General features: G+C 51.7%; 1 protein-coding gene across 5 annotated transcripts in view; it reads left to right on the forward strand.

Moving 5' to 3' along the window:
- Abr (active BCR-related) overlaps positions 1–13,234 on the forward strand; it is a 218,730-nt gene that overhangs the window by 200,511 nt on the left and 4,985 nt on the right. For all 5 annotated transcript variants that reach the window (XM_013016535.1, XM_013016536.1, XM_013016537.1 and 2 more), the window contains 5 exons: positions 9,366–9,425; positions 9,688–9,797; positions 10,626–10,765; positions 11,940–12,074; positions 12,769–12,874. In XM_013016535.1, the coding sequence (XP_012871989.1) occupies positions 9,366–9,425; positions 9,688–9,797; positions 10,626–10,765; positions 11,940–12,074; positions 12,769–12,874 (551 nt within the window). The remainder of the gene's footprint in view (positions 1–9,365; positions 9,426–9,687; positions 9,798–10,625; positions 10,766–11,939; positions 12,075–12,768; positions 12,875–13,234) is intronic.

The raw sequence follows: 13,234 nt of genomic DNA on the forward strand, positions 1-13,234 counted from the left end.
ATTGGTGGAGTCCCCTTCATATTCTGAGCATGAGGCATAGAGAGAGGCCCAGGCAGGAAGGCAGGCTCTCTCTGCCAAAGGAGAGTCAATAAATAAATGGTCTTTCAGGTCAGATGAGTGTTGGAAAGAAAATAAAACAGGGAACCAGGTACTGGTGGCTTATGCCTGTAATTCTAGCCACTCAGGAGGCTGAGCTCTGAGGATCACAGTTCAAAGCCAGCCTGGGCAGAAAAGTCTGTAAGACTCTTCAAGTACTGAAAAGCCAGAAATGAGGTGGAACTTAAGTGATAAAGTGCCAACCTTGAATGAAAAAGCTAAGGGATAGCACCCAGTTCCTGATTTCAAGCCCCAGTACCAAAAGAGGAAGGGAAGGGAAAAAAGGAAGGGAAGAGAAGGGGAGAAAAGAAAATGTGGTAATAGATTAGAGAGTAAGGGAACTCTTTTTCCCCCCATGTGGTGATGCAGATGAACCCAAGCCTAGCTTGGGGAGGTCATATTTTGAACTATTTATATGTTGAAGATTAAACAGTGCACCCTAGGCAAAGGAACAACAAGGTACAACATGGGTATGTTTAGAGGCAGAGGCCTAGAGAAAGTGTGGGGATGAGGGGCATGAAGGGACAGCGCAAGATTGCAAAGGGCCTTAAAGGCCACCAGGAGTTTGACCTTTTTCCGAGTACAATGGGAAGCCATTGGCACATGTCTATGCAGTTTATGATGATGATGGTGCATTCTGAGCATGAACTGAGTCTCACACCTCTTTCTTAGGCTTAATGTTCTATGAGGAAAGTGTGATCTTTATCCACATCATTTGATATAGAGGAAACCAAAGCTCAGAGAATGACCCCGTCAGCCCAGCCCTGAGCATGAGCCCTTGCCCTTGGCACCACCTGTTTCATGTGGCCTCCAAAGGGGAGATCTGGTGCCCATTCGGGCCCTGAGGCTGTTTCTCAGGACTGGGTATCATGAAGCCAATTTGAGGTGGGGGTGAGGGGATATGCCTTGGTTGAGGGCTTCTGGAGGTACAGGATTTCTGTCCATCTGCCTAGCTGTGTGTGATACCTAGCCTAGCATGCTGTGTCTGTAGGAACATGGTTGCTTTTTTTTTTTCTCCTTTCTGTGGTGCTAGGGATAGAAGGGCCTTGTGCATGTCAGGCAAGCACTCCGCTACTGAGATACACTCCCTGTGTGATGACTTGATGATGTGTAGTCAATGTGAGACTTTTTTCTTTTTTTTGCCAGTCATGGGACTTGAACTCAGGACCTGGGCACTGTCCCTGAGCTTCTTTTGCTCAAGGCTAGTGCTCTACCACTTGAGCCACAGCACTACTTCCAGGTTTGTGTGTGTGTGTGTGTGTGTGTGTGTGTGTGTGTGTGTGGCACGGAGGAATTGAACCCAGGGCTTTGCGCATGCTAGGCAAGCACTCTATCACTAAGCCACCTTCCCAGCTCCAATGTGAGATTCCTGAGTCACTCAGCCACAAAGGCAGTGGAACTGCTGATGTTCCTGTGTTTACTAGCAGCAAGCCCGGGGCCCAGAAAGTGTTCCTGGCCTGCTCAGAGAGAAACTGTAGCAAGAAGGCCTCTGAACCCATGATGCTCTTCACAGCCCTTGACCTTCTTGCCTTGGACTGTGACCTCTAAGAGACCCCTTCCCCTTGTGGATGAGGCTGTCAGGGAATTGCTCTCATACTGCTTTGGCTCTGGCCTTGCTTTACCCCAGAGTGACCTGGTGCCCTCACTTCCCTGATGCCCGCCAGCACTGCTTTGGGTGCAGGCAGGGTCGACTTCTTTGTTTTTTGTGTGTAGTCTGGTCCTGGAGCAGTCTCCAAGCTGCCTACAGCAGTGAAGGCCATGGCTGATGGGCCAGCTGTGAGGGGGCAGAGCTCCATGGTTCTGCCCAGCCTTGGGACCTCCAGAAGCAGTCCAGATTTGAGTTTGGTCTGCTTTCTCTCAAGGTCAGCCTGAGGCTAACAGTGTGGGGTTCACACAGCAGGCTGAGCCTCAGGGATGGAGTGCTGGGGAAGGCAGTTGCCATGGGCACTAAGAAGCCAACCTGGCTTCAATAAAGGCCTCATTCAGAGCGGCTAAACCTCTTCCATATGTGGACCTTGGGAACTTCAAAGTTCTAGGAGGGGGAGGGGAGGCAAGTAGAGGCAAAATGGCCTCATAGGGTGACTTGGAATACATGGGCAGCCTAGCTGGCCTGTGGCCTGGGAGTGGGCAAACTCTGGCCACAGGACACCCTCAGGGCAGCCTGGCCAGCTCTGCTGTGCCTGTCCCACAAGGCGAGAGCCAGCGAACCAGAGCTGGCTTGGCCTTATGGTGGGGCTGCCAGGCCACTGGAAGATGAGGTGACAATTTACTGAGCCTGACCCTAAGCTTTTGCGACCCAGTTGCTGAGCTGGAAGTCAGGATGGAGGGCTGACGGCCCCTCCCTCTCCCTTTGCCTCTCCCCAAGTCCCTCAGAGTAGCCACGTTGACAGATTCCTCCAGTGCCCTCCTCCCAGAAGCAAGGCAGGCTGCTGGCAGCTCCCCATTCCCCACCGCCCGCCCTGCTGTGCCTCTCACGCCTGTGGTATGTCCCAATGACAGGCTGGTTCTGTGTCTCAAGGGGACCCAGCCCTGTGTGTGGCTGTCCTTAGAGGAAGGCAGGAAAAAGCCAGCCCAGGATGGCCACTGTGGCCTCTGGCATGGGAGCCACAGGAGACATACCCACGCCAAACATCGTACCTGGTTCAAAGCCTGGTCTCCATGGCTTATATCAGGGGTGTCCAGAAGTCCGCTGAAATCCTTGGCCTTTCTTTACCCCTCTACTCAATGGCTGGCTTTAGCAAGGTCCTTCTTGAGACCTTTTCTAATGTTCCTGCCCAGTTTCTTACGTGACAACTCCAGTGTACTAGATTTACTGCCCCTGTTCAAAACACTTCATTTTTATCAACCTCTAAAGCCAGCTCTGGGCTTCTAGGGAAGGCCATTTGCCTTCCAAGACAGGAGCAGGACACAAGGAAGGATGGAACAGCCCCAAGTTGGGGGAAGTCTAGGGCTGTGTAGGAGGCTGAGCTCCCCTGTGCTGTGGCAGTGATGTGGAGTAGAGGTGGGGAGAGAGGAGCTCTAAGAGAAGGGGTACAGCCTTCAGAGGTGGGCCAAGGGATTGTGGAAAAGGAGGTAGAAGCTGGGGCCCTGGTGAGTGTTATCATCCCCATAATCCCCTGGGTACCTCCTGGGCACTACTTGCTGAGATTGTTCAGGCGTCTGCCTCCCCCTCCGCTGAGGCCAGAGGCCATCATGGGCCTTTTGCTGATGATTAAAGGACAACATATAGGGCTGGTGGGAGGGGGAGGCAGCAAAGTTCACCCCCAGCAGACTTCTGGGCTGGCTGTACGGTTGGAAGCATGGACAATGGTGGAAAGATTGAGGTCCAGCAGACAGGACTCAGGCACCAATGTGACTCTATCACCTACTAGGGAGCAGTAATGGAGACTCCAGTGTAAGAGTGGCCCAGGCTCACCAAGTGTCTCCTAAAGGCAAAGCATGGGAGTTGGCTGAGGGTAGAAAGGCTCAGTCACTTGGCCAGGATGGTGGAGAAATGGGCCTGGGAGGAAGGCTGGGACCTCTCAGAGGGTGGCCCAAAGGATATTCCTGAAATTCACCCTGTGGGGCCTCAGATCCTCTCACCCCCTGCAAGTCCACTTCACTCTGGAGAGAGAGGCAGCCTCCCCCCAGCAACTCACAGAATTCCAGCTGAGGCCCAGCATTTTGCTCTGGGGAACCTGGTGACTTGGCCCGTATCCATCCCGAAGGCCAGCCATTTTATCTCGGGGCGAAGGTAATATGTAGCTATGACTTGATCATGGCTGGGTGTGCTTTGTGACCTGTACAAGATATTCGTAACTCCCTTCATGGTTTTTGTTTTTTTTTTGTTGGTCATGGGGCTTGAACTCTGGGCCTGAGCGCTGTCCCTCAGCTCTTCAGCTCAAGGCGAGCGCTCTACCACTTGAGCTACAGCACCACTTCCGGTTTTCTGGTGGTTTATTGGAGATAGGAGTCTCACGGTCTTTCCTTCCCGGGCTGGCTTTGAACCGCGATCCTCAGATCTCAGCCTCCTGAGTAGCTAGGATTACAGGCGTGAGCCACCAGCGCCCGGCCCCTTCATGGTTTTTTCTGCCTCATTTCTGTCTCTTGCCTATCCCCTGCCCTGGGAGAACCCCGGTGGAGGTCTGGTGGTATTCTGGGGGCCTCCCACCCCTTCCCAAGCCCCGATTTGTCTCCCTCCTTCAGTTGATCTGCACACCCTTCCCCCCCGCCCCGCCCAATAACAGGCCCCACAAATAGCACCTGCCTTTTGGGACTAGGGGTGAGCACTCAGGTATCCCTGCCCTCAAGTCCCAGGGGTTGGTCCTCCACCCCAACACTACACTAATCTAATCAGGAAATAGCAGAGTCCACATTTCCCAGGGGTTATAAATAGTCACAGCAGTTCAGGCAACATCATTGCTCTGGAAAATGTGCCATGTCCCTCTCCACTCTCCACCCTCCTTTTTCTGTATTTAAATGACATCCTGAAATAGACTTTGCTTTGGGAGGCTGCTGACCTCCTGGGAAACAGAGCGTCATCAGTGTTCTGAGGGACTGAGTTGGGCCTTTCTGAGCAGGTACAAGGGCCACACCTGCTGCACAAGCCAGGAAGATGTCAATGTAGGGACTTAGGACAAAAGAGGTAAGGGGCACTTTACCCAGATACCTCAGAAAGGCCTTGGAAGGTTATGGAGGGAAACATAAGGCAGAGGGAAATAGAGGACTCAGCAGGTAGGAGAACTAAAACTGGACCTTAGCATCAGGAGTTGTTTCTCCAAACAGTCCCAGGAAAATGGGCCCATGTGATGGAGAGGAACAGGAAGTTTATGTTCTAAGTGGCCAGAACTCCAGACCCCAGGTCAGGAAGCCTGCTGTCCCCTTTCTGGTAAATCATGGGGACCGCAGCTGCCACTCTTGTCAAGAAGTGCTGACAGCAGGGGAGATACATTGTGCAGTGGCTTCCTCAGAGAGGGGGCATCAAGAAGACCTAATTTTGCTTCAGCTCTTGCTCCCTAGGGGTTTCTCTTGCTCCCGAGGGGTTTCTCTTGCTCTCTGGGCCTCTGTTTCCTGACAAGTGTGCAACGGTTTGGTTAGTGTCAGACTCAGAGAAAATGCTCAGACTGTCACACAGCCCTGTGAGGTAGGCTGGGAAGGGGTGGTGACCTGCCCACATAGAAGAGTCAAGTCAGCAGAGCTCTCCATCCCTTCCCTCTCCACAGCCAGGCTGTGTCCATGCGTCACGTCACAACTAGGGGGAGGAAAGAGAGGACACAGCACATGGGCTCAGCAGTTCAGAGCCGCTGATGGGAGATACCAGGTCATGGGACACTGGGGCAGGAGGTGAACCAAGCCAACACTGAGACCCTGCTAAGGCCTGGAGAGACCCACCTCCAGCTCAGTGCGAAGATCATATGCCAGCAACCTGTCTGCCTCATCTTGCTGATGAAGAACAGTTGCTATCCCTCTACCTCTAGATGGAAAGACTGTCCAAGGGAGGCAGTCTGTGCAGCAAATCCAGGGAGGGCCAAGGACCAAAGGAATTGAGAGAGGAGGGAGGTTTCAGGAAAGGGAGGCTAAAGTCAGGGCTTCTGTTGGGCCTCACATACCCCAGACCAGAGCCCTGGCAGCAGCCAAGCCAGTGGCTGCCTCATGCTGACTTTATTTGAGGAGATCCTGGGGGGGCAGGGGTTCTTCCCAAATGGTGTCTCATCTCACTCTGCTTCTTTGCCTCCTCTTCTCAACATGGCCCCTCCTGGGGGAGGGGGATAGTGAGTCCTGAAGACAGAGCCTGGGCCACAGCCATCCCACAGCTATCTGCCACAGGTGATAGTACCTGAAGAATCTAGGCTGACCCAGATCTCCTTTCCCTTCTGAGGGGACAGTGGCCTTTTAGAGGTACACATACCAGTAAGAGTGCAGAGAGTTCTCTGGGCAAGATGAGCAGGAAAACATGCTGTCCTCACCATTGCCCCCCTCTGCCTGTGCTAGGCTAAGCCAGGCTCTCTGTAGGGTGTGGCCCAGGATGCTCAGAGTAACACCACAGGGGCTTAGAAATGTCAGTGGAGGTGCTGAGAAAGTAAGACACTAATGGCTCTGAAAGTCAGGTTGCCTACTACCAATCTAATGACCCAGTTATTAGCCAAGAGCATTTAAAATAATGTTTGATAAGTGTATGGGTAATTTTTTTTCTTTTTGGGAAGTTTGAAGTCAACGCTAGGCAAGTACTCTGCCATTTCACCAGCCTTTTTGTTTTCTTTGTTGCGCCAGTACTGGGGCTTACACTCAAGGCCTGGCACTCTCACAGGGCTTTTTCCTTCCTTGTTCATGGCTGGTACCACTCCTATACTTCTTGCTTTTTATGGTTAATTGGGTATGAGTCTCAAGAATGTTTCTGCCTGGTTTAGCTTCAAACTGTGATCTCTGATGTCAGCCTCTTGAGGAGCTAGGATAAAAGGTATGAGCCCCCAATGGTTAGCCTACCAGCCTTTTCTATGTGTGTTATTTTTTCAGATAGGTCTTGCTTTTATGCCCAGGACAGGCTAGATTGTGATCCTCCTATTTGTGCTTCTCAACATTGCTGGAATGATAGGCACACACCACCAAACACAGTTACTGTTCAAGATGGAGGTTCATAAAGTTGTTTTTTTGCCCAGATTAGTCTGGAACTGTGATCTCCTGATTTCCACTTTCCAAGTAGCTAGGATTATAGGTTTGAGCTACCAATGTTTAAGGCAACCTTGAAAGAAGTTTAAGACTCCCCTAACAGGGGCTGGAAAAGTGGCTCAGTGGTAGAGCGCTTGCCTTGTATGCCTGAGGCCCTGGGTTTGATTCCTCAGCACCACATAAGCAAAAAGAAAGCCAGAAGTGGAGCTGTGGCTCAAGTGGTAGAGCGCTAGCCTTGAGCTGAAGAGCTGAGGGACAGCGCCCAGGCCCAGAGTTCAGGCCATACGACCGGACTCAAAAAAAAAAAAAAAGACTCCCCTAACAGGGGCTGGGAAGATGGCTCAGTGGTAGAGTGCTTGCCTTGCATGCCTGAGGCTCTGGGTTTGATTCCTCAGCACCACATAAGCAAAAAGAAAAAAGCCGGAAGTGGCGTTGTGGCTCAAGTGGTAGAGCACTAGCCTTGAGCTGAAGAGCTGAGGGACAGCGCCTAGGCCCAGAGTTCAGGCCACACGACTGGACCCAAAAAAAAAAAGAGTCTCCTAACAGTGATACTATTACACTATGTCATTCATCTAGTGATATGTGAAGAAAATATTTACGGCTTGTTTTACAACAGTGTGTGTGCGTGTGTGCATGTGCACTTGCCTGTGTGCGTGCATTTGCGTACTAGTGCTGGAGCTTGCACTAAGAGCCTCTTGCTCTCACTGAGCTTTTTCACTTAAGGTAGTGCCGCATGAGCCACAGATCCACTTCTAGCTCTTTAATGTCTCAGATTTGTCTGCTTTGGCAGACAAAATTGCCACCAGCACCTGGCTATTTACAACTTTTAAAATAAAACATAGCTAAGTGACAGTGGCTCACTGCTCTAATCCTAGCTACTCAGGAGGCTGAGAGCTAAGGATCATGGTTCAAAGCCAGCCTGGACAAGAAAGTCCCTTAGACTCTTATCTCCAATTAACCACCAGAAAACCGAAAGTGGAGCTGTGGCTCAAAGTGGTAGAGCGCTAACCTTGAGTAAAAGCACTCAGGGAGGCCAGGCACTGGTAGCTCATACCTATAATCCTACCTACTCGTGAGGCTGAGATCTGAGGATCATGGTTCAAAGCCAGCCTGGGCAGGAAAGACTGTGAGACTCTCATCTTCAATAAACCACTCAGAAAACCAGAAGTGGCCCTGTGGCTCAAGTGGTAGAGCGCTAGCCTTGAGCTGAAGAGCTGAGGGATAGCGCCCAGGCCCCATGACCGAAAAACAAACAAACAAACAAAAAAAGCACTCAGGGATAGCAGCCAGGCCCCAAGTTCAAGCCCTATGCCCAACAAAATAAAACCTAATGCATGAATCGAGTTGGTGCTAACCCACATTTTACTCTCAAAAATAATATTCATAGAAATGTGAACTACAAGTAGAAATGTTCTACCTATAATACAGAGATAGAGTTCTGTAGTGTCTATTCAAGTCTGTACTGGAGTGGATTATTTTCATAGTGCACTGTTAATCATGTTAATAAACCCAGAATAATATGCTGTACACACCCAAGCCTTGTAGTCTCAAGGAATCTTTCATTTCAATATATAGGTGCATATTTGAGGAGCAAAGTATAATAGGGAACTAAATAAATATAAAAATATAAACTAAGAGAAATCTCTTGAAGAGAAATGAAGAGAAACGTAAGTTCAAGGAGAAAAAGACAATGTAGTGTTTGTTCAGGAGAAAGAAGAGCTTGTTTGAGTGTTTTTAAGTGGATGATAGTGGGTATCAAATCACTGTGGTAATTAGGTTCCACTGCATACATATAAAGAACGATGTGTTGTATTTTGAGATGTCAATATTTACATTATTTTGGAAATTATATTCTTTGCAGCTCTTCAGACTTGCCATAGAAATGTTGAGCTGCTGACTTAAAAATGTAGGTAGCAAGTACGTGGTTTTCAAAATCAAGTTGTGGGTGCCCAAGAAAAATGGTTTGAAGGACACTGCACTGAGTTAGCAGAACAGATGATCCTGGGGTTAGGCAGGCCTTAACTGCTGCCAACTGCCACTCTTCCTGGGCTCCAGCCAGGCTTCCTGAGGAGGGCTCACCTGTGTGGAAGCCGGTTAGCCTGTTAGCAAACTGTGTCCTCAGAACAAGCCAGGGAGGCTCTGTCAAACCTTGCCCAAGTCCATCACCAGAAACTGAAGACCCTGGACTCAAACCCAGGCAAGCCCCACTGCTGGGAATGGGCTCTCTGCCTTGTACTACACCCCGACTTGCATGGGCTGGGGGTTGGATCTCCTCAGACAATGCTAATTTACGTGGTTGAGCACACTGGTTACCTTGGTGACTCTCAGGTGCTGCATCTGTGAAATGGGCTGACAATATCCATCTCACAGTGTGCTGTCAGGAAGCAGTGCGGATCATGGGTACCCATTTCCTTCATACAGTTAGACAGCTAAAGGAGCCTGAGGGTGCTGGCCATCCCAGAGGGTGGATTTTGAAGTCATTTAATTAAGGCAGCTGCTGAGCAGCAGTGGGGAGTGCCTGCTGACCTGGTCTCTGAATTGTCCCCCTCATTGATTCTAATTCTCTCCCTCCTCTGTCTCTCCGTCTCCCCACCCCCACGCCTCCGTGGCTTTTCTCTTTGCAGTTGGATCCACAAACTGTAGAAACCAAGAACTGGCACACGGATGTGATCGAGATGAACGGGGTGAGCCTGGGTGATGAGAGCTGTCTAAGCAGTGGGTGTGTGCCCCCACACACACACACACACCTGGCCTCTGCCTCTACTTCCCATCTACCCTGTCCAGCTCTCTCACCTTCTTCTGCCCCACCTGCCCCACTCCCAGATGCAGAAGCCCTGGGGTACTGGGAGTCCTGCTGGCAGTCCTGGGAAGGGGAGACCCCTGTGGACACTCCTGGGATACTCATGCTCTGGATTTTGTCTACCCTCCCTCAAAAAAAAAAAAAAGATCAAAGTGGAATTCTCCATGAAATTCACCAGCCGGGATATGAGCCTGAAGAGGACCCCATCCAAAAAGCAGACTGGTGTCTTCGGGGTGAAGATCAGCGTGGTGACGAAGTAGGTGCTGCTCCAGGGGTCCATGTTCTTGGTGTCTGTACTAGGTCTCCACTAGAGTCCCGCCTCTGGGACTCCTTTTCCCTAGCAGTAACTGATCAGTCACGCCCACCCCCCCCTTCACCCTCACCCCCACTCCCAGTCACAGGTGGCCAGTTTGGAGGCCGGAAGTGGCCCATAGAGTTCTGCCTGCTCCATACCATCAAAGTTAACAGCCAGCTTGAAAACAGGGGGGGGGGGAAGAGGGGGGTTTGGATAGGGGAGGTCCCATGGGGAAAGCCCAGAGTGTCCACTTCTTACAGTAAATAGGAAAAATGGACAATTACAGGCCTGCATCTGGGCTTGGTGACCCCAGGCTGGAGTCTTAAGAGTCTAGGGAGTAGCCTTGAGGAAGGACCCTTTAAGTCACCCCCCACTGCTCTTTGTCTCTGGGGCTGACCCCCAACTCCCTCACGTGGCTTACCTGTTGTCCCTCACTCCCCCCCACACACACATACGCATTTTTTTCCCTTGGGATGCTTGGGATGGAATCCAGGAATTCCTGCAAGTGTTCTGCCTCTGGGCTATAGCCCTAGGCTCCTCTCTCCCAAACATTCAAATCCAAGGGAACGTGTTTTCCCCAGAGTCATTGGGCTTTCTCTCCAAACTTTCTCCCACCCGTGTCCCTTGCTGTGCCTCAGTGGGCAGGCATTGGCAGGCAAGATGGCACAACTTCCTCAGCCCCACTCCCAACCCCAGAGGCTACAGCTACCCAAGGCCAAACTCTTTTGGGGAGGGAGCCAGCTAGCAGTGGGAGGCTCCCTCCATCTCCCTCACAGTCCTGCCTCACAGGCGCGAGCGCTCCAAGGTGCCCTACATCGTGCGGCAGTGTGTGGAGGAGGTAGAGAAGCGAGGCATCGAGGAGGTCGGCATCTACCGGATATCCGGCGTGGCCACGGACATCCAGGCTCTGAAGGCTGTCTTTGATGCCAGTGAGTCTGGAGGCCCAGGAAGGGCAAAGAGGTGCTGGGCTGGCTGTTAGGAGGACTCAGTGAGACCAAAGGCCTTGTCCATGGGGGAAGGGTGGAACAGAAGAGGCTGGGCCTATGGCCTGCAATTCACCATGCACAGGAAGACCAGTATGCTATCTGTGCATGTTTGTACTCACCCTTACTCTGCTCTAACGCACGTAGGTAAGAACTAGAGGGTTGCCCAACTCAGAACTTTGGAGCCTGGACTTAAACCTTTCTGACTGCACGGTGTGTGTTCCTCCCTTCCATGCCTAGTGTCTCATGAGCTGTCAGGAAATTAAAGGCCTTCGAGCGTGGGCCTGCTGGCTCCGGCTCCCCCATTCCTGCCCCTTTTGCTAGAGTAGATCTGCTCCACATAAGTACCTTGTCCTGCAGGGTCGGCTTTGGCAGCATACCCAATGGTCAGGAATCCTAACAGGGCAGGCAGCAGTGAGTCCAGCCCGAAACGGGCCCAGCAGGGAAGCCCAGTAGACAAAAGGAAGAGGGCAGGAATGTGCTGGCACATAGGTCTTCTGTGACCTGGAAGCTGGGGCTTTGTCAGAACTGACTTTGGGGGTCAAAAATGTATAGTACAGCTGGGCACTGGCACCAGTGGCTCATGCCTGTAATCTTAGCTAATCAGGAGACTGAGATCTGAGGATCATGGTTTGAAGCCCAGGCAGGAAAGTCCATGAGACTCTTATCTCTAACAAACTAATCAGAAAAAGCTGGAAGTGGCATTGTGGCTCAAGTGGTAGAGTACTAGCCTTAAGCACAGAGGCTCTGGGACAGCACCAAGGGCCAGAGTTCAAGCCCCAGGACTGGCAAAAAAAAAAATGTACAATCCAGAGGAGCATAGTAATTGAGGTTTCTAGCCGGAAGGTGTGTGCCATGTGGCATGAATGTGGCTCTGGGACTCAGGGTGACAGGCCATGTTCTCTCCCCCAACCCTGTGTCTCCCTGCTCCCCTGCCCCTAGTTGTCACAGAACCTGAGGGCACTACCCGTATTCTGCTAGACGGATGTCAGAGGCTAAGATGGGTAGGGTTTGCCTCATGACAGATCTGGGGAGTAGAGCTGGGCCGCAGACTGGCTACTAGGGCAAGCGTGATGACTCAGAGGCCAGCACAGTCCCTGACCTCCCCTGTCCCCTGTAGATAACAAGGACATCCTGCTGATGCTGAGCGACATGGACATCAATGCCATTGCAGGCACCCTCAAGCTCTACTTCCGGGAACTGCCAGAGCCCCTCCTCACAGACCGACTTTATCCAGCTTTCATGGAGGGCATCGGTGAGGCCCCTGGGGTCCTGAGGGTCAGCTGGGCCAAGTCAGAGCCTCCTAGATGGTGAAGTACCGAGTAAGAGACAAGCTGTGGCCTCCCTTGCCTGACCTGCCCAGGGCACTAGCAGGTTTCATTGGCTGGGCCTGGTGTGCCAACCTCTCTCCCTCTGTGCTTCCTCCTTATACATGACCTGGGTGCCCAGACACACCAACATTCAGGGAAGACTGCTCTGAGGTGGGCAGTGACAGGACGCTGAGGATGGCACATTAAGCCTTCTAGCACCGCTCCTTCCGTTCACTTCTGCTAAGGGTCCCTAATTGCCCCTACTTAGGCCATCCCTAGGCCTACCAGGATCCCCATAGGGAATGAACCACCTTAGGAAAACCATCCTTGGTGTGTCACCACTGGCTTGAATCTAGCATAGAATGGAGGTCAGGGTGGCACTTGTGACAATGTCCCATACAGGAGGGGGAAGGAATGGGATGCCCCAAAGCCTGCCTTCTGGCCAGGTTGCCTGTCAAAACGAGGCCTTGGTGGGGTGCCCAGGGGAACTGCTACTAACCACCTACCTCTGCAGCCCAGGCTCACCCCAAGATCTTCCTCAAGGCCACAGGGGCTTTTCCCCAACCTCCGACCTCCCGTGCCCCCCACCATACTCCCCTGCCCCAAGCAGGCCCTGCCCTAGCCTCTTCTCTCCCGTAGCCCTGTCTGACCCTGCTGCCAAGGAGAACTGCATGATGCACCTGCTCCGCTCCCTGCCCGATCCCAACCTCATCACCTTCCTCTTCCTGCTGGAACACTTGAAAAGGTACTGAATGGGGCAGGGCTCAGCCAGGGGGAGGATGAGAACCCAAGCAAAGCACCACAGACTTAGGCCCCCACTCATCAGTGACCAGTCAGCTTAGCATTTTTAAGTGAAGTAGATTGGGCAGCTTGGAGGTACGCTGCAGACAGGAAGCAGAAGTATTTTAATTTCCTGTAGAAGTATTGGGTTACAATGTCAAATGTGTTTGTAGTGTGGGTCATTGTCAAGAGTTTGAAATCCACTGGTCTTAGCCCATACCTCCTGGGACAGATGGGAAATTGAGTCCCTAACCAACAGGAACTTTCTTGAGATTAACAGAATTGTTCTTAGAACCCGTATCTTCCAGATCTTTTTTTTTTTTTT

This window comes from Dipodomys ordii, unplaced genomic scaffold, assembly GCF_000151885.1.
Source record: "Dipodomys ordii isolate 6190 unplaced genomic scaffold, Dord_2.0 Scaffold31, whole genome shotgun sequence".
Lineage (NCBI taxonomy): Eukaryota > Metazoa > Chordata > Mammalia > Rodentia > Heteromyidae > Dipodomys > Dipodomys ordii.